The following is a 20,041-nucleotide window of genomic DNA, read 5'->3' as shown; positions in this document are numbered from 1 at the left end:
TCGCGTCATTTTTTGACGAACTGGGGACTTCAATACTATTACGTCCGTTGCATTCTCTTTCCTATTTTATTACCATTTGCGCGTCGGTTTAGGGTTAGATTTACATAATGACATCCCTACCCAAACCTAACTCTAACCCCAACGCCAGGTGACAACTGTTTCTAACCCCAACGCCAGGTGACAACTGTTTAATTTCGCGTACACTGTTTAATTTCGCGTACACTGTTTAATTTTGCGTAATCTAACCCTAAACCGACGCGCAAATGGTAATAAAATAGGAAAGAGAATGCAACGGACGTAATAGTATTGAAGTCCCCAGTTCGTCAAAAAATGACGCGAAAGGTATACCCTTCACGTCAACATATGACGAATGGTCAAGTGTCGTCAAATATTGACGAAATGGGGTGAGACTGTGTTAGACGTACCAGCTTGACCTTACGTATTAAGCAATCACATCGAAAGGTCACGTGTTACATATGTGAAACGCACACTTGCGAACAATTTTAAACAATGACACAAAGACATTAATTAGTATCATTCCAAATATAACAACATCGGAACGTCCTCTTTCTCCACAATGGTAAACACTGGAGCGGCAGATTCGCATATGTTATGCGTGACCTTTCATCATTATTGTGTAATTTGTAAGGTCACCCTGGCATATCACAACGCTAGTGCAAAACGAGAAATGTGGTTAAAAAGTACTTTTTTGGCAAAAAGGATGATAGTTTTGCTAGATAAGACCCTTATGCCTCAGTTAGGATTGTTTAGAGCCCTTTGAAGCTGCATTGAAACTGTAAACTGTTGAGGTCCAATAAAGTCCACTATATGGAGAAAAATCCTGGAATGTTTTTCTCAAAAAAATTAACTTCTTCTCTGAACAAAGAAGGACATAAACATCTTGGCTGACATGGGGCTGAGTAAATTATCAGATTTTTTATAAAAGTGGAATATTTCTTTAAAGCTATGCTAGTCAGTACTGCGGCACTTGACACCATCTGCTGAGTCTCTTGTGTTTAGGTGAATTGATCTCTTACTTGAGAGTAGAAACACCATCAGGCGTGGTGGGCTTGTTGAATTTCCTCATGTACTCGTGCATCTCAGGAAAACTTTTTTTCATGTAATCCTCGGCGCTGCTTTCCCGAACAGTGCCGAATCTGAATCCCTGAGATGGGTGATGGAGCTGAGGGCCAAGACACGGAATGTATTAAGAGTATAGCTTAACAATACAATGGCTTTAGTTGGGTAGTCACAATTGCAGCTAACCATTAATGCTTAGCCTCCTCTTAAAAGGGTCTTGCTAGCTTTAAAATTAAAGGGTTTGATGATAACATTAATATTTACAGGAAAACATTTAGGAGATGTTTTATCCGAAGAGACTTATAAATAATATACATTTTACCACAGCTTTACCACATTGCAAAGTTAAGAAGTAAGAGTAGTGCAAAAGCTAGAGCAAGGTCATATAGCAAGGTCAAAATATTTATTTTATGGTTATGAATTTCAGAGAACGCATGTATTTTTCAGCTGTGTTTTTTAGATGAATTAGATTAACTGAGCTCTAGTTAAGGCCATAGAAAGCGACTATATATAAAAACAATATCATTTTAAAGACTATTCAAAAACATTGTTTATTATCAGTAACTGTAACAGGATCTAACAAGCAAGCTATTGCTCCAATAACTTAAAAGATCTTACCTTTGCATCGTGAATTCCAGAGAGCTCTTCAAAGGTCTTTTCCCCGACCATGACTGCAGCCAGGTTTGCTGTGTAACTAGACAAAACCAGCAAACAAAATATGGCCCACAGGTTCATCAAAAAACGTCCAGTCCAGCACTTGGGTGTCTTACTGGAGACGGTGCGTCCGAAAAGGATGGCATAGCAGAGGTTGAGTGCTGAAGAATAAGAGAAGACCTTAACACGGTTACGTCCATGAGGCGTCATACCGAAAGGACTCTTCCATTCATAGAGGGTAAGGAAAAGAGCTGTTATATGTAGTGCTACAAAGATGCCCATCCACATCGACCAATGCAGAGGCCACATGAAGGCTCCAATGGGAGCAGCCGTGTCTTTACTGCGCACCAGTATTCCCAAACTCGTCGAAAAGAACGGACTGGTGAAGTCTATAACTTTGCTGCGAGCCGAGTTGATGCTGAAGCTGGTGACAGCCATGTCGGCCACCCCGCTCAGCAGGTCGCCCACTAATCCTGTCCACTGGCCACCCTTCACTGCTCCATATTTCCCGTCCCCCACTATGTACAGGTCAAACTCGAAGTTCATGTCCTCAGCAAGCTTCTCCAGCAAATCGATACAGTATCCGTAACAACACTTGTTGTAATCCGGTGGCAAGAAGCTACTGTTACCTTGCGCCCGCTCGGTATAGAAATGGTCCAGGGTTTCCGAGCTGTTGGTGCCTGCGTCCAGACAGAACTGCCCAGCGGGACAGTTCCCATCATCATCTACCTCTCGTGTGAAAACGAACGGATGCTCCACCAGCGTGACCACCCGTAGACGGCTCCCTGACACAGGAAAGCCCGCCCGCCATCTCCGGCCTTCCCTGCCCATTTGACCCTCAGTGCGATGACGAGGGGATGAACCCTGCCATAATCCCTGCTCCTCTACATCCAACCTACCACCTTCCCAGCTGCCCACCGTCACCCACGTGGGTTGACCGACGGCATCACGCCGCAAGCTCCATATGTGAACTGTTTGGGAGGTGAGTACACGTGAGATGTTGCGTTGAACGCTGACAGGGCCTGTCAGTCCTACAAAGGATGTGTTTGAGAGGAACCTGAGGGATGGAGAACACAAGAGTCAAACAAAATAATTCAAGGGGAACAGAAAGCCCAGCAAGTCTCCCACTCTACAGGACAGGAGTAGACAAGCAGGAGGCGGTAACAGGATTGGCTACAGGTTAAGCCAACTTTCAGCAGCAATCCAGACAGTAAATATCGCTGCGGCAGAGGGTGAAGGCCTGGGAGAGGGATTGCCTGACACGCTCTGGCACTCGTCACACCATAAACTACAGATGTTGCTTTTACAGAGCAATATATCTGATTGTGAAGCCCCCTCCTACTTTACAGAATTAGAGTCACTCAATTGGCAAGGCAGCAGCTTTGATGCAGAGCTCGGGTCACTTAAGGAAATGCTCAACGTTTGCTGAGATAAATAAAAGATATGACATTTGACTAATGCAGAGCTGGAAAAAACTGCAGTGAAAAGCGTAACATGTAATTTGGCACTAAACCCTTTTCCATGGGTTTTACCTGTCAACGAATGCAAAGGCCCACCTTAGCAAACCCATCACTGAGAACATTTATATTTATATGTTTGTCAGACGCTCTAATCCAGAGTGACATTAAGGAATCATTTCATGGGAATCAAATCCATTTGCACCACTAACACAGAGCTTCAGTGAATCTACAGTGTGTCTTTCAGCTTGAAAACCATCTTTTATTTTGCTACCACTTTATGATCCATCATATATTAAGAAGTGAGCAGTGTGTGTGTGTGTGAGAGAGAGAGAGAGAGAGAGAGAGAGAGAGAGAGAAACAGGACATAATAGAGTACAAGAATATATAGCATAAGCGAGTACAAGAAATGGGCTGATGAAGTCATGCTGACCATTTGTGTGAACCTCAGCATAAAAATACCTTCACTTTAAGATGTACTACTTATAACTGAGTTAAAAGATTATTTTTTTTTACATTTTCTTAAGAAAATGTGAAGGTTTGTTCAAGGTTATGATGCTTTACATTTTTCAAGAATCTGTGTCATCCCATAAAGATTTTGTAAAGACACAAGACATGTAATGTATTTGTAATCGTACACTTGGTGTTTTTTTCTGCAGGGTCTTAAGTTTGCTTAGTATCTGCGATTTTTTCTTGGAAAACCAACCATGTGCACTTTTTTCTGTTAAGCTGGTGTCCGATCTCAGCTTCAGTGCGGATAGTGAGGAGCTCCCTGATCTCTGCTTCATTTCAGTTTGCAGACATTTTTTTTGTCAACATTGGTCTCCATTTAAAACAGCCCTGTCAAATGGCTGAACGAGAACTATGTTGTTGTGATTTGCTCCTGTCTTTTGTTCGGCAATGTACAAGGTCCCCTTTACGGGAGCTATCCCAAGATCAATTCCAGGACATGTTTGCATTTAAAGCAACACTAAAGTGTTTTTACCTTAAAATAACGTTTCACAAAAAAGTTTCAGTTGTTCATCCACCCTTAACAGGGTGAATGGCACTTTCACGTTTGCTTTGCAGCCCTCTATCGGCCAAAACCGCACTAAAGAAGTTTCCAATCAGAGCCAGCTACGCTGCAGTAGGCTAAATGATTTACGACAGTGGTAATGGACAATTCTGCTTCTAACCTGTAGGGGGAGCAAAGAGCAAAAACTCTTTAGTGTTGCTTTAAAATGGCAAATTTTCTGGGATCAACGCAATGTGTGAAAAGGTTTTATGCGGTTGCTAAGGTGTTCTGGGTATTTTTCAGCATGTTGCTAGGCAGTTACTAGGGTGTTTTGGGTGGTTGCTTATTGGCTTAAGTATAAAAGGCTCATCTCAAAGTCTGTACTAAATGATGTATTGAAGTCAGATATCTCAGTATCTTCATGAAATGCGCAACATATTGTAAAATGTTTTTTAAGTTCAATCAAATTGGGTGTGAAAGTTATTTTAATTCACTATTTAAAATTTCAACTACAATTTAATTTATCAGATTAACCTAATTTTTAACTCAACGTTTAGTCAAAATTTCACATAGTGAGCTCAAATAACTTGCTATGGTGTAACCTTTTTACTTATGTCATTTTTGGTGTACTTGTATGAGAATGGTATAGGTTCAAAAAATGTAAGTGTTGCTTGTGTAAAAAAATTATTAACTTTAATATTTTGGAATTATTGAGCCCAAACCAAAATGCGTAAATGTTTTCCATTGACTTCCTCTAAAACCTGTAATGTTTTTTAACGATATGTCTATATCTGATTTTGCACACCCAATTTGATTAAACTTAAAAATGTATGGCATCTAAACTGATTTTTTTCTACATTTATTTTACAGTATACATAGTAAACATCTGTATTTTTTTTGGCACCATACCCATTATATTTGGACTATATACTTATTTCATCGGTTTTACTTATTTCATCTGACATGTGGCTTGTATATTTTTATACTTTTATATTTATCATTTATCTATATAGTGACTGTATTTATTTGGAATTTGTTTTAAAATTCTACTATTTGTGTTTAATGTTATTGGGGTGATTTCCCAGACAGGGTTTACATTAATCCAGGACTAAGTTTTAGTAGAAAATATTTATTAGAATTTTTTTAAAGGGAACATTTTTTAAATCATTAAAATCTGACTTTTTCCATGCGTTTAAATGCTATAATTGGGTCTTCTAAAGTGCTTCTATCAACCTAGAAAATGTGAAAAAGATCAAACCAGTAACTTATTTTTGGTAAACCATTCTCTGCAAGCATGTAAAAAATAGGTCCTTCACTTGTGATGTCAGAAGGGTATAATACTGCCCCTTAATCTGCACTATCCAATCAAGGCACTGCCATTTAGTTCAGAGATCAGCTCATTTGCATTTAACAGGACACACCCAAAAACGGCACATTTTTGCTCACAACTAAAAAGTCGCAATTTTTAACGTAATAATAAATTATCTATATGGTATTCTACCTCACATACGTACTCTGGGGACACCAAATAGTTATGACGATTTTTTTAAAGTCTTGTGAAATGTCCCATTTAATATATGTGTTTTTAAATGAAGGCAGCTCAAACATGCATTTTAGTCTGGGACTAGGATAGGCCTTTTCTAGGAAACCGCCCCATAGTGTTTACCATGTAGTGTTTAAAGTTATCTGTATACATCCACAGAACACATGTAGCAGAATTGACAATAAAAACAGACTTGAAACTTGACTTGGGACTTGAGTAAGTTTACGCAGTCCCTTACAAAAATGATCCATGTTTTTTTGTAATAACCATGGTTTTCAGTAAATTGATTACCATTGTCAATAGTATATTTTAATCATAGCAAAACCATGGTTATTTTGTGGTTTAAGCTTCAATTTCATAAGGGGTGAAACAATAAACAAATTTAAATGATAGGTTTGAGGGTCTGAATATAAGCAATGCTAGGTTTATTATTATATCACTACAGCAATAACAGATTTAAGCAATACTCACTAATTACAATAGACACCCACAGGAAACATCAACTGTCACAAGCAGGCAAAACAAACTCGACAAATTACATCTCCTCAATCCATAAAGTCCTTGAGGTATGACAAATGAGTTCAAATTAGTTTCACACAGAAAAAAGGAAAATTGTTCCCATTTCTGTTATTACACTACACCCAAAACCGCTCTACAGTATGGGTACATTTCAGTCATCTGCCATCATTCAGCATGATTTGAGTCAGGCTGGAAGATGTTCAATCTCATCCTGTTGTGATGAGAGGCACAGACTCCCCAAGCAGCCATTTTTTATTTCTGTTTGTTGAGCGAGATACAGGGGTGTGTGGCAGCGTGCTGGCGTGATCCACACCAAGCAGCGGCTCTGCATGACATGCCGGTGCCAAGTCTTTTGATAAAAGTGATCCCACCTCAGGGAAAGGCAACTGAGGGGAAGTCATAAATAAAGCTCTCTAAAGCATGTCTGAGTGTTTGGGCAAACAAGAATCATCTTCAGCAGCGTGAGTACGGGGCCGTATGTCCTTAAGCATGACACAAGCTGACTCCAGATTTTAAAAAAATACATCAAAGATGGCAGAATGTTTCTATTACAATTAATAGAGAAATGTCAAGCAAGAAAGCTCTTTATCATACAGAATATTCTTGTAATTTGTCATTATTATGCTTAATTATTATTTTTTGAATTGCATGTGTGTTTTTTTAGGATAAACATCAAAGCAATATTATCTCGAAACATGATCTAATACCTAATATAGCGAATCTGACATATTTGTATTCCTGTTAAGCTGTTATTGATGAGTTTTGAAGTTTTTAAATTTCCATCTGATTATTTATGTATGCAATTCTGATAAATTATGAACAAGCATGTACACCCTGCCTACCACAATACCACAGCAAAGTACACTGCTTCCTGGAACATATTATTGTTTCAAATATATAAATCTTTTACTTTTTGGCTTCAGGTTCAGGATGCTTTTGTGGAAGAAACTGAAGACCCCGCTGTCATTTTCAGTCAGAGTACATTTCACAGTTGCCACTGAAGTGTGCAATATGACACATGACAAGCAATAAGGCAAACAATGCACGACGTAAACAGTTTAACAATGGCCCATGACAGAAGAGGTGGCTTTTCTCAAAAAATAATTCACTACCCTACTGAAAAGACCTGAATTCATTGTAATGCTGGTCCATGGCAAGCTGATATATTTATGCATTTGCAAATGCATTCAATCTATGCACCTGGGATCAAACCCATGCCACTTGGTAGACTACAATAGCATTGTTGTGCACCTACGCTATTTTTTTTATTGAATAGATTAAAAGAGTATAAGCTTACCTTGCAATATACTGTCCTGATGAGGGCAGCTCATGTTTGTTGGGTTTATCAAAACAGTTTACCATATTTTGAATGAGGGCCAGATCAGGCCGTACAACCGTTGCTGCAGTAACGGCTCGGTTGATAAGCTGCAGAGCATCCTGAATGTACAAGTGCAGCGGTTTGCGGCCAACCTCACCGTAGGCCAGCAGTCCCAAAGGCAGACCGATAGAATGAAGAACATCCGGACTTAAGGGATATCCCATAATCCAATGCACAGCGGGCAACGTCAATCCCAAGTCATGCGCGCTGCGCAGAACGGACGAGGCACACTCGGGGTCGGCCCCAAAAAGTAGGACCGAGGCGGGTGGTGGATGGTCCTGATTAAAGTGCTCAGAGAGAAATTCTGATATAATGGTGGCGTGAGGTGTGCTGTGGGAGAGATTTAGGGCAGCCCGCAGGTGCCAGTGTGAAGGTCCCCAGCCAGCATGGCCCTGAAGTTTCAGGAGATCTAGAAGACCAGCGTCCTCCCAGCCTTGGCAAAGCACTGCCATGCTTTCCTCCCAGCCGCTCTGCTGTAGAACACCCAGAAGCAACTCTGCTAATCCAGATGCCGGGATACGAGTCGTCATCTGCAAGTGAAATCGATTCTGAAGAAGACAAAAAGAGCGACGGTAAGACAACACGGTCACCAGTGCAGAACTTATACATGACTGCTGTGAAAATACTTGGACATGTTGTTGATCCAACACTTACAAAAACATTTACAGTATGAAAGCTTTGGGGTAAAATGAACCAGTCAGTCAGTGGGGCTTTATCAGTGTGACATCACATTAACAAGAGAATCAAAAAAGTCATGTCTAATGAGACTGCTCTGGTTTAATGGGGATTAAAAAAGGAATACGTGGATTTTTTTCATTGTAGGGTGGTTGTGTTCACAGACTGCCAACACACATTTATTTCCAAACACCTTGTAAGAGTGGATTTTCCATAATATGGGGGACAAACGTTTGAGAGTTAGACCTTTATTTTTACTCTGGTGCGTATAAAAGCAACTTCTGGGAAATAAATGTTTCCTCTAGCTTACTGAGGTCCAAAGTTTACAGACATTCATGCTCTCCAAGATCAGATACTGAATCATATTATCAGTATGTACAGTAGTGCAGTTTTCCTCTTCTTTAAATCCTCTTTTTTCCCTTCTCAGTATGCCACTCACATAAAAGAGCTCTGCATGTCCTTCCATAATATGGCTAGTTGTGCTATTGATTTTATACTCTAAAACCAAAGGACTTAATAAATGTCCTCTCTAGCATGACAGAGACTGCTACACCAGCAGTTTTTATGCCTTACTGAACCAACCACTCATAGCTTTCAACCCACTTAGATTATAAGATACATTTAAAAACAGATCTCAGGATTGACTCATCACAGGATCGACAATCTGATTCAAAAGCCAATGCTGATTCTGTGACCCGTGTACCAAGTTAATGTGACGGCCCTTCTTAGTTTAACATTAAGGTTTTATAAGTCATTTGCAATCTCTTTTCATGAGTTTCTCAATGCAGGTGGCAAAAATTAAAGTGGCTGATATAGGGGCGCAGCAGACACATGGGGATATGCATCCCTACATTTTTAAATGAAAATGATTCCGTCCCATGCACTTTTTGACACACTGTGGGCAGGGTTCTAAATTAACTTTTTTTGACCACACATCTGTTGATTTTCTCAGCAACAATGCAATTCTATAGACTTGACAAAAGTTTTTCCTGAGATTTTCCCTCGAATGTTTGAGACCTGACAGGGTGAGGATGTAGATGAGGATGAGGATGTTTGTCTTACCTCCCTTAAACTCATCATCTCGCGGATGAACGCAAAGACGTGCGTGGACATGGATACATGCATGCACGCGTCAGTGCGACTGCTTCGTCGCTTTTACAATCGTACATTGGGTAACTACACTGCATATAGATCTGTTTTTGCCGCTATTATCTTTGTAAAGGAATACACTAGTTAACTGCTAAGATTTTAACTTGAGATTTACACCTGGGCACAAAAGATTTACACTGGGGCACGTGCCCCAGTAAAGGGGTCTGGCGACACCCCTGTCTTTGTCTATCTTCCCTGCTCTGCCTGTTCGTTCTCCTTCTTCCTCGTGTTTTCTGGTGGACGCGCTCAGTTCGCTTCCATGGTTTCTCGCGCTGGTTTAGCTGCAAACTGTGCGTAGCCAACTGGGATATGAAACATCATCACGTAGCATTATGGCACAGTGTTCATGGGAAATGTAGGAAGGACTGTCAGAGGGATAAATGACCGAGAACAGAGCTTTATGTATCACGCATGCAATGCCTCATGCATCACCGGCCAAACTGGCTAGTAGGTTTTTATTAACACCCGCCAATGAATTTTGTGTTAATTTAGAACCCTGACTGTGGGAATATACTGTATAACATGAACAGAGCAACAAAGACAAGCATATGTGGTAATATGTTTTTACATTGAACTGGAATTATCACAAAATTAGTATTAAAGCTGAGATAACAATAGATACCATTAGTTTCTGAGATAGAAAGAGATAACGATAGTTTCTGAGATAGCAATAGATGGCTATGGTTTCTGAGATATTGACAGATACTGATAGTTTCTGAGATACTGATAAATAAAGATAGTTTCTGAGTTAGCAATAGATGCTGATAGTTTCTGAGATAGCAATGTTTTTTGAGACACCGACAGATACCAATAGTTTCAGAGATACCGTCAGATAACGCTAGTTTCCGAGATACCGGCAGATACCGATACTTTCTGAGATACCGGCAGATACAGATAGTGTCTGAGATCCCGATAGATACAGAAAGTGTCTGAGATAGCAAAGATACCAATAATTTCTGAGATACCGTTAGATCCCAACTGTTTCTAAGATAGCGATAGTTTCTGACCTAGCGATAGCTACCGATAGTTTCTGAGATAGCGAAAGATAACAATAGTTTTTGAGATACTGACAGATACAGATAGTTTCTGAGATACTGATAGATACAGATTGTGTCTAAGATATCAATAGATAACAATGTTTTTGAGATACCGACAGCTTCTGAGATACCGTCAGATACTGATAGCTTCTGAAATATTGATAGATACAGATAGTGTCTGAGATAGCAAAATATACCGACAGTTTCTGAGATATCAATAGATAGCAATGGTTTTTGTTTCGAGATACTGTCAGTCTCAGAGATACCGTCAAATACCGATAGCTTCTGCGATACTGTCAGATACCGATAGTTTCTGAGATACTGATAGATACAGATTGTGTCTGAGATATCAATAGATAACAATGTTTTTGAGATACCGACAGCTTCTGAGATACCGTCAGATACTGATAGCTTCTGAAATATTGATAGATACAGATAGTGTCTGAGATAGCAAAATATACAGACAGTTTCTGAGATATCAATAGATAGCAATGGTTTTTGTTTCGAGATACTGTCAGTCTCAGAGATACCGTCAAATACCGATAGCTTCTGCGATACTGTCAGATACCGATAGTTTCTGAGATACTGATAGATACAGATTGTGTCTGAGATATCAATAGATAACAATGTTTTTGAGATACCGACAGCTTCTGAGATACCGTCAGATACTGATAGCTTCTGAAATATTGATAGATACAGATAGTGTCTGAGATAGCAAAATATACCGACAGTTTCTGAGATATCAATAGATAGCAATGGTTTTTGTTTCGAGATACTGTCAGTCTCAGAGATACCGTCAAATACCGATAGCTTCTGAGATACTGTCAGATACCGATAGTTTCTGAGATACTGATAGATACAGATAGTGTCTGAGATAGCAAAAGATACCAATAGATTTTGAGATACCGATAGATACTAAACATTTCTAAGATAGTTTCTGACCAAGGGATAGCTACGGATAGTTTCTGAGATAACAAAAGCTAACGATAGTTTCTGAGATAGAAATAGATAATGATGGTTTCTGAGATAGCAATAGATAATGATAGTTTCTGAGATAGCAATCAATAACGATAGTTTCTGAGATAGTAATCGATAACGATAATTTCTGAGATAACGATCGATACCGATAGTTTCTGGGATAGTAATTGATAATCATAGTTTCTGGGATAGTGATCGTTAACGATAGTTTCTGAGATAACGATCGATAACAATAGTTTTTGAGATAACGATCGAAGCAATAGTTTCTGAGATAACGATCGATAACAATAGTTTCTGAGATAGCGATCGATAACAATAGTTTCTGGCGATCGATAACAATAGTTCCTGAGATAGTGATCGATAACAATAGTTCCTGAGATAGCGGTCGATAACGATAGTTTCTGAGATAGCGGTCGATAACGATAGTTCCTGAGATAGCGATCGATAACAATAGTTTCTAAGATAACGATCGATAACGATAGTTTCTGAGATGACGGTCGATAACGATAATTTCTGGGATAGCAATCGATAACGATAGTTTCTGAGATAGCGATCGATAACAATAGTTTCTTAGTTTCTGAGATAACGGTTGATAACGATAGTTCCTGAGATAACAATCGATAACGATAGTTTCTGAGATAGCGATCAATAACAATAGTTCCTGAGATAGTGATCGATAACGATAGTTTCTGCGATAGCGGTCGATAACGATAGTTTCTGAGATAGCGGTCGATAACGATAGTTCCTGAGATAGTGATCGATAACGATAGTTTCTGCGATAGCGGTCGATAACGATAGTTTCTGAGATAGCGGTCGATAACGATAGTTCCTGAGATAGCGATCGATAACAATAGTTTCTGAGATAGCGATCGATAACAATAGTTTCTGAGATAGCGATCGATAACAATAGTTCCTGAGATAGTGATCGATAACGATAGTTTCTGCGATAGCGGTCGATAACGATAGTTTCTGAGATAGCGGTCGATAACGATAGTTCCTGAGATAGCGATCGATAACAATAGTTTCTAAGATAACGATCGATAACGATAGTTTCTGAGATGACGGTCGATAACGATAATTTCTGAGATAGCAATCGATAACGATCGTTTCTGAGATAGCGATCGATAACAATAGTTTCTTAGTTTCTGAGATAACGGTTGATAACGATAGTTCCTGAGATAACAATCGATAACGATAGTTTCTGAGATAGCGATCAATAACAATAGTTTCTGAGATAACGGTCGATAACAATAGTTTCTAAGATAACGATCGATAACGATAGTTTCTGAGATGACGGTCGATAACAATAGTTTCTGAGATGACGATCGATAACGATAGTTTCTGAGATAGCGGTCGATAACGATAGTTTCTGAGATAGCGGTCGATAACGATAGTTTTTGAGATAGCGATCGATAACAATAGTTTCTGAGATAACGGTCGATAACAATAGTTTCTAAGATAATGATCGATAACGCTAGTTTCTGAGATGACGGTCGATAACGATAGTTTCTGAGATGACGATCGATAACGATAGTTTCTGAGATAGCGATCGATAACAATAGTTTCTGAGATAACGGTCGATAACGATAGTTCCTGAGATAACGATCGATAACAACAGTTTCTGAGATAACAGTCGATAACGATAGTTTCTGAGATAGCAAAAGATAATGATTGTTTCTGAGATAGCAAAAGATACCGATAGTTTCTGAGATACGGATAGATACCAACAGTTTCTAAGATAGGGATAGTTTCTGACCTAGCCATAGCAATAGTTTCTGAGATAGTGAAAGATAACGATAGTTTCTGAGATAGCAATAGATACTGATGATAGTTTCTGAGATAGTGATAGATACTAGGGATGTCACAAGAACCGATACTTCGGTACCAAGTCGATACAAACAAATTAAACATGAGGGTACTTGCTATCTCTGGTCCTGGAGGTACCGAGGTTGCAATACTCTTCCGGTACTGATGGGGGCAGCATATACGCGTGTGTGTATTTGTCGCTCCACAAGAGGAAGAACGCCTCAGACGAGCACACGGAAATCCCTTCTTCTTGTCGCTATCAAACATAAAATTTGGCAAAGCTCTTAAAAGACAGACACCTCGATCTCTTTAAGGAATTAAAGGTAAGTTTTAATTCATATTAACATCCCTAATAACCGACATCCCTAATATATACAGATAGTTTCTGAGAAACTAATAGATACCGATAGTGTCTGAGATAGCAAAAGATACTGATTGTTTCTGAGATAGCGATAGATACCGACCATTTCTAAGATAGTGATAGTTTCTGACCTAGCGATATCTGAGATAGCGATAGATAGTTTCTGAAATACCGATAGATACATTAATGTCTGATACTGATACATGTACCGTTAGTGTCTGAGATATTGATAGATATGACTAACGGCTGAGATATTGATAGATACTGTTAGTATCAGAGATATTGATAGATACCATTAGTGTCTGAGATACCAATAGATACAGATAGTTCTGAAGTGGTTTAACAATCAGCCGTTGTCTGATAGTGGGGAAAATTGCTTTCAGCCACCAATACAGATTATAGGCAATTAATGGTTGCATCTCTTGTAAGTAGATCTGGAGCAGTTTAATTTCACACTTTGATTTCACTTTCATTTTGACCTGGCCTTATTCAGTCAATATTAAAGATATCAAAGTTATATTTTCGCAGAATATTCTTTACATTATGTAGGATGATTTTATGGAGAAACTAAATCATAAAAAATTGAATGGGTCCCATTTTTCCATGATAAGCATCTGTAAGACGTTACTCATATGATCAACAAAATAACCCACAATTCTTCATCACCCCCACTTTCCATTTTAATTATTATAATGTAAATATATGATTAATTTATGGTTGAGCCACAGAGACCAAACCACCTGTCTCTGGGTGGATGATCAGGATAATTCACTGCTAGCGTCTCGTGCAGCTCAATTTATGGAGTCCAAATAATTTCACTCCAAGTTCCTGCAGCTGTTGCGTTTAGTCACCAGGGGTTCAATACTCATCACCATTATCATCTTCAGTAAACCACAAGCATCCATTGAGAACATCCGCTGCTGTACTGAATGAAGATAAAGCTTTGTGTAGTTGTTCAATCTTTTCATTTGAGATATGTTTTACTGTTTATTAAGAAGTAAAGAAGATGACGAACATGTTTCATGAGTTTGCATTAAAATGTAATTTATAGGGTAATGAGATAAAGCATATTTGGTGGTCACAGGACAGAGATGAGGGACGGCCATATATAGTGACCTTTTGGTTGGATTACATGACCATACTCCTCCTGAACTTAGTTAAATAAACTTCATTAAAAATCAAGTGGATTCAAGATTAAAATCACTATTCTTGTATTAACTGAAGAGCTGGCTGTATTATTTCAAATCTAGCTGTCACCCTACTGTTGCCAGGTATACATTCAGCAAGCATGTCTCAATAATGTGCAGTGAATGAATAAAGTATGTTACACTCATTTTAAAACAGGCATAACACAGTAGCTAGATTTTCTCAGGAAAAAACACTCATTTTGTTGGAATTGATACTTTGCTGTACTGCCGCTGCTGATCATATATGACCCTTGACCACAGAACTAGTCATAAGAGTACATCATATGAAAGTATAAGCTTTCCATTAATGTACTGTATAGTTTGTTAGGATATGACTTAATTTGGCGTCTGAGGGTGCAAAAATCCACTTATTGAGAAAATCGCCTTAGCCACACATGTCTAATGACATACACATTTTTATATACACTCACCTAAAGGATTATTAGGAACCCCTGTTAAATTTTTAAATTATCTAATCATCCAATCACATGGCAGTTGCTTCAATGCAATATAGGGGTGTGGTCCTGGTCAAGACAATCTCCTGAACTCCAAACTGAATGTCGGAATAAGAAAGAAAGGTGATTTAAGCAATTTTGAGCGTGGCATGGTTGTTGGTGCCAGGTCTGAGTATTTCACAATCTGCTCAGTTACTGGGATTTTCAAGCACAACCATTTCTAGGGTTTACAAAGAATGGTGTGAAAAGGGAAAAACATCCAGTATGTGGCAGTCCTGTGGGCGAAAATGCCTTGTTGATGCTAGAGGTCAGAGGAGAATGGGCCGACTGATTCAAGCTGATAGAAGAGCAACTTTGACTGAAATAACCACTCGTTACAACCGAGGTATGCAGCAAAGCATTTGTGAAGCCACAACACGCACAATCTTGAGGCGGATGAGCTAAAACAGCAGAAGACCCCACCGGGTACCACTCATCTCCACTACAAATAGGAAAAAAGGCTACAATTTGACCGAGCTCACCAAAATTGGACAGTTGAAGACTGGAAAAATGTTGCCTGGTTTGATGAGTCTCAAATTCTGTTGGACATCCAGATGGTAGAGTCAGAATTTGGCGTAAACAGAATGAGAACATGGATCCATCATGCCTTGTTACCACTGTGCAGGCTGATGGTGGTGGTGTAATGGTGTGGGGGATGTTTTCTTGGCACACTTTAGGCCCCTTAGTGCCAATTGGGCATTGTTTAAATGCCACGGCCTACCTGAGCATTGTTTCTGACCATGTCCATCCCTTTATGACCACCATGTACCCATCCTCTGATGGCTACTTCTAGCAGGATAATGCACCAAGTCACAAAGCTCGAATCATTTCAAATTGGTTTCTTTAACGTGACAATGAGTTCACGGTACTAAAAAGGCCCCCACAGTCACCAGATCTCAACCCAATAGAGCATCTTTGGGATGTGGTGGAAAGGGAGCTTCGTGCCCTGGATGTGCATCCCACAAATCTCCATCAACTGCAAGATGCTATCCTATCAATATGGGCCAACATTTCTAAAGAATGCTTTCAGCACCTTGTTGAATCAATGCCACGTAGAATTAAGGCAGTTCTGAAGGCAAAAGGGGGCCCAACACAGTATTAGTATGGTGTTCCTAATAATCCTTTAGGTGCGTGTATTTATTTTAGGAAATTTACAAAACAGCCCTATATTAATAACAATATTTTATTTTAGTATATCACTCAGCCATTTTAAACCTACATATAAATTAGAAAAATTACAAATGCAGTTCCATTATTAAAAATATAGGTGCTACACACATTAAAGGTATATAAGCTGTCACTGGGGCGGTACCCTTTTAAATACAGTAGTGCTTCTTTCTACCTAAATGGTGCACATTTGTACATACATGTACCCAAATTATACATTTTAGCACCATTTTAAAGGGTAAAATCCCAGTGACAGCTTTGCACCTTTTATTCTGACAGTGTAGAAAATGTTCTTGGCAGCACTGCCATCTGAAAAAAAAAACATTTTACGCGTTTCAAAAAACCTTTTAAGTCCAAAGTTTTCAAATGAACAATTTCTTTATAGTCTGCAAAGCCTTTTTTTACTACAAGGACCATTTTGTGCAACACTAATGCTGCATTTACACCGACCGCGGTAAGGGCGTGAAGCGCGAGTGATTTCAATGTTAAGTCAATGTGAAGACGCGTTGACGCGCGTCAGGAGGTCCCGCGGCGCGGAAGAGGCGTTCGGCGCGGCGCGGAAGACGCGTTTCCGCCTCTTTCGCGCGTGAAGCTCGGGCGAAAGGCGCGAATTGAGCGTTGTGCGCGGTACGCGCGGTAAGCGCGAATGGTGCTTTTTGTGCATCTTGCGGTTCACGCGAATTTGCGGCTGACGCCCGAGTTGAAAAATTTGAACTTTGGCGGAATTTCGCGCCGCGTTAACCAATCAGGAGCCTGCTTGCTGCTGTGGTGGCAGCCCCGCCCGGAGTCACTCACTCAAGCAGTCACTCGAAGCTATATGACACAAGTTGTTATTTCTATAGTGGAGACAGGAATAAAAAGGACCTCGCTTGGAAGAGTGTCAGTAAGGACTTTGGGCAACTTGGTAAGTTGTAATACACGCTTCACTTTTGAGTCACGTGACGTTTATCTACCCGCGCCGTTTATTTTTCCCCATAGTAAGGTTACCCAATACAAAACTGATAACTCTCTTGATAAATGCACAATCAACATCAGTCATCTTGCAAACAGACACTCGCACAGCAGTTGCCCCTCCCACAAGAAGCGGATTTTGCTTCGGACGCGCGTCAAATGCTTGCTTTTTCCGCGCGTCTACTCCGCTCTACACGCGCGAATGCATCCAAATTGTTCAAGCGGCAAACCACGCGTGGTAGACGCGATTTTGACGCCCAAACCGCGTTTGGTGTAAACTCAGCATTAGCGTTTGTGGGTGTTAAAGGTTTTTTTATGGAACCATATATTTTTGAAACTTTATTTTTATTCTAAAAGTGCTTTACATCAACTTCAGCTTGAATCAACGTGATGATTCATCAGTTAATCCGTCAATAAACATCAGAGTTGGTTATTTAACAGATGACCTTCAGTGGTCCAGTGTTGATCTATGAGGAACTATGAATCAAAACATACAAAAAGAAATGCCAATTTCTCCATTGTCACACAGGAAAAACACATTATTGTCTATCAGTTGTCATCCTGTGCGAGAGGATGTTTGTCCTTTCATCTGTGAAGAAATTACAGTAAATGCTAGGGACACATTCACAGCGCCATTGTTTGTGTTGACGGATACATAAAAACGTACACGGCGTCAAGATGTTTCCTTTAAAATCGTGACATGTTGTGGTCGCTCGGGGTAAACACATATTAGTTTTTTACGCTGCACGTAATGCTGTTTGGAGTAATGATCATTGATATATTATACACAAACAGCATGTCGGAGACGACCAAACCTCATTCTGCATATATAAGTCATTCTGTTTACTTTCAGCTCTTCTTTAGCGCAGAAAAAATGTGTGATGTATTCAGCAGGAGCCGCTGCCATTCCCTGAGGCTGCGGTATAAATGTTTGAAATCAGACGCTCTCAAATTGAGCAATGATGTGATACATCCATACAGAGATTTAAAGAGCCAAATTACACAAGTTTTTCAAATGCCATTCAACTCGAAGAGCACAAACATACTCGAGGTTTGTGTGGATTTTCTCTCATTGTGCTATAAAGCACGGGGCTGATTTTGATCAATGTTTAACCTTCGTTGCCGGAGATTATGCAACCATTTGTCAACGCAGCAAAGTAGATTACTGAAGTCTGTTTTTCTGCTTAGTGATATAAGCATTGAACAAAAGCAGAAAATAAATCTGACAGAGAACCTATCCCTACTGTACCAAAATCACAACACAAAGGCATTTGAAAAGATCCAAGGAAATAAGTAAAAAAAAGGATGTCATTATTTATTCACCTTCATGCTGTTTCATACCTCAACTATAAATTTCTTTGTTCTGCTCAACACAAAGGACGATATTGTGTGCAATGTTTGTAAGAAGTTTTGGAGCACTATTGACTTCCATAGTATTTATTTTCTACTATGGAACTCAGTGGTGCTTCCTGCTTAATAACATATATCCTCCTTTGTGTTTAGCAGAAGACATTTATACAGGTTTGAAACAATATGAGGATGCGTAAAAATAACAGTACTGTATGAAATACGAAACAATATGTTTCAATATAATTTGTTTAAATGGGTGCTTAGTGACTCAATGAGGCAGTAAAGCAATAACAGTTCTGCTTTGAGTCCTCCCTGATGGATAGATCATTCGTTTATAATTATTCTGGTTCATTTTACATTTAGTTGGTAGATGATCTCTCTCTGTATGATACTGACAGTGGCTGTACTGAGATCAGTTTTGTGCCCTTACAAAAACTTCTGCCTGCTTTTTCATTGCCGCTCACCAAAAACACATTTCCATACTCAAGATATGGCATAAGAGAGTATACACAGTCAAGGTCAGCCACAGAGGCTCTTTCAAAAAGTAGAGATGCAGAGAGGCTCTTCATTCATCATGGTAGTTTCCATTAAATTGGTTGTCAAGGTGACACCCAAAATATTTGAGTGTGATTCCGCAAGTACCTCCTGAACACCTAATATGGGGGTTTCTTGCAAAGGCAACGCGTTCTACACAAGACCAACCCAGCAAGATTGTCGACAGATACAAACTTCTAAGAGGATTATTTTGATATTTAAACCTGAACAAAGATAAGCTTTGGCACAAATAAGAAGAAAACATGAAGTCATGAGGCACACAAGAACCAATGAGATTCAAAGTTTGTACCTTTTGCATATTGTTAACACGTACTAACACACACCAAAGGAAATTTTAAAACGTGAATCGGACCATTGATGCTCTTTACGGTTTTTGCCTTGTACTTCTGATTAGACGCATTTAATTTTCTGCATTTGTAAATGTACAAATTGTTTCATAAACATGTATGGTTTTAAAGATATTTTGGAGCATCAAACCCCACCCTTACCCTAAACCCAACCCCTTACCACATAAAGACAACACGCAAGTAAAAGTACAGTCACAGTTATTGCATAAATTGACAAAAAACAACAGTATAAAAGTATTACAAACAATTTGCTATGCAAATAGGGCTGGGCATGGATTCATCTAGATTAATCTCATACAAAATAAACACATTTTTTTGTATAATATATGAGTTTAGCTGTGTGTAAATATTATGTATAT

The 20,041-nt window shown here is 39.3% G+C and overlaps 1 protein-coding gene across 1 annotated transcript in view; it reads right to left on the bottom strand.

Moving 5' to 3' along the window:
- The window catches only part of grin3bb (glutamate receptor, ionotropic, N-methyl-D-aspartate 3Bb), a 101,914-nt gene that overhangs the window by 19,869 nt on the left and 62,004 nt on the right, over positions 1 to 20,041 (bottom strand). The window contains exons 2-4 of the mRNA XM_065241686.1: positions 7,545 to 8,173; positions 1,699 to 2,791; positions 1,038 to 1,183 (exon numbers count right to left, since the gene is read on the bottom strand). Of these exons, the coding sequence (XP_065097758.1) occupies positions 1,038 to 1,183; positions 1,699 to 2,791; positions 7,545 to 8,173 (1,868 nt within the window). The remainder of the gene's footprint in view (positions 1 to 1,037; positions 1,184 to 1,698; positions 2,792 to 7,544; positions 8,174 to 20,041) is intronic.

The sequence above is a fragment of the Paramisgurnus dabryanus genome, chromosome 14, assembly GCF_030506205.2.
Source record: "Paramisgurnus dabryanus chromosome 14, PD_genome_1.1, whole genome shotgun sequence".
Taxonomy (NCBI): Eukaryota; Metazoa; Chordata; class Actinopteri; order Cypriniformes; family Cobitidae; genus Paramisgurnus; species Paramisgurnus dabryanus.
This window is presented reverse-complemented; position numbering and strand designations above follow the sequence as displayed.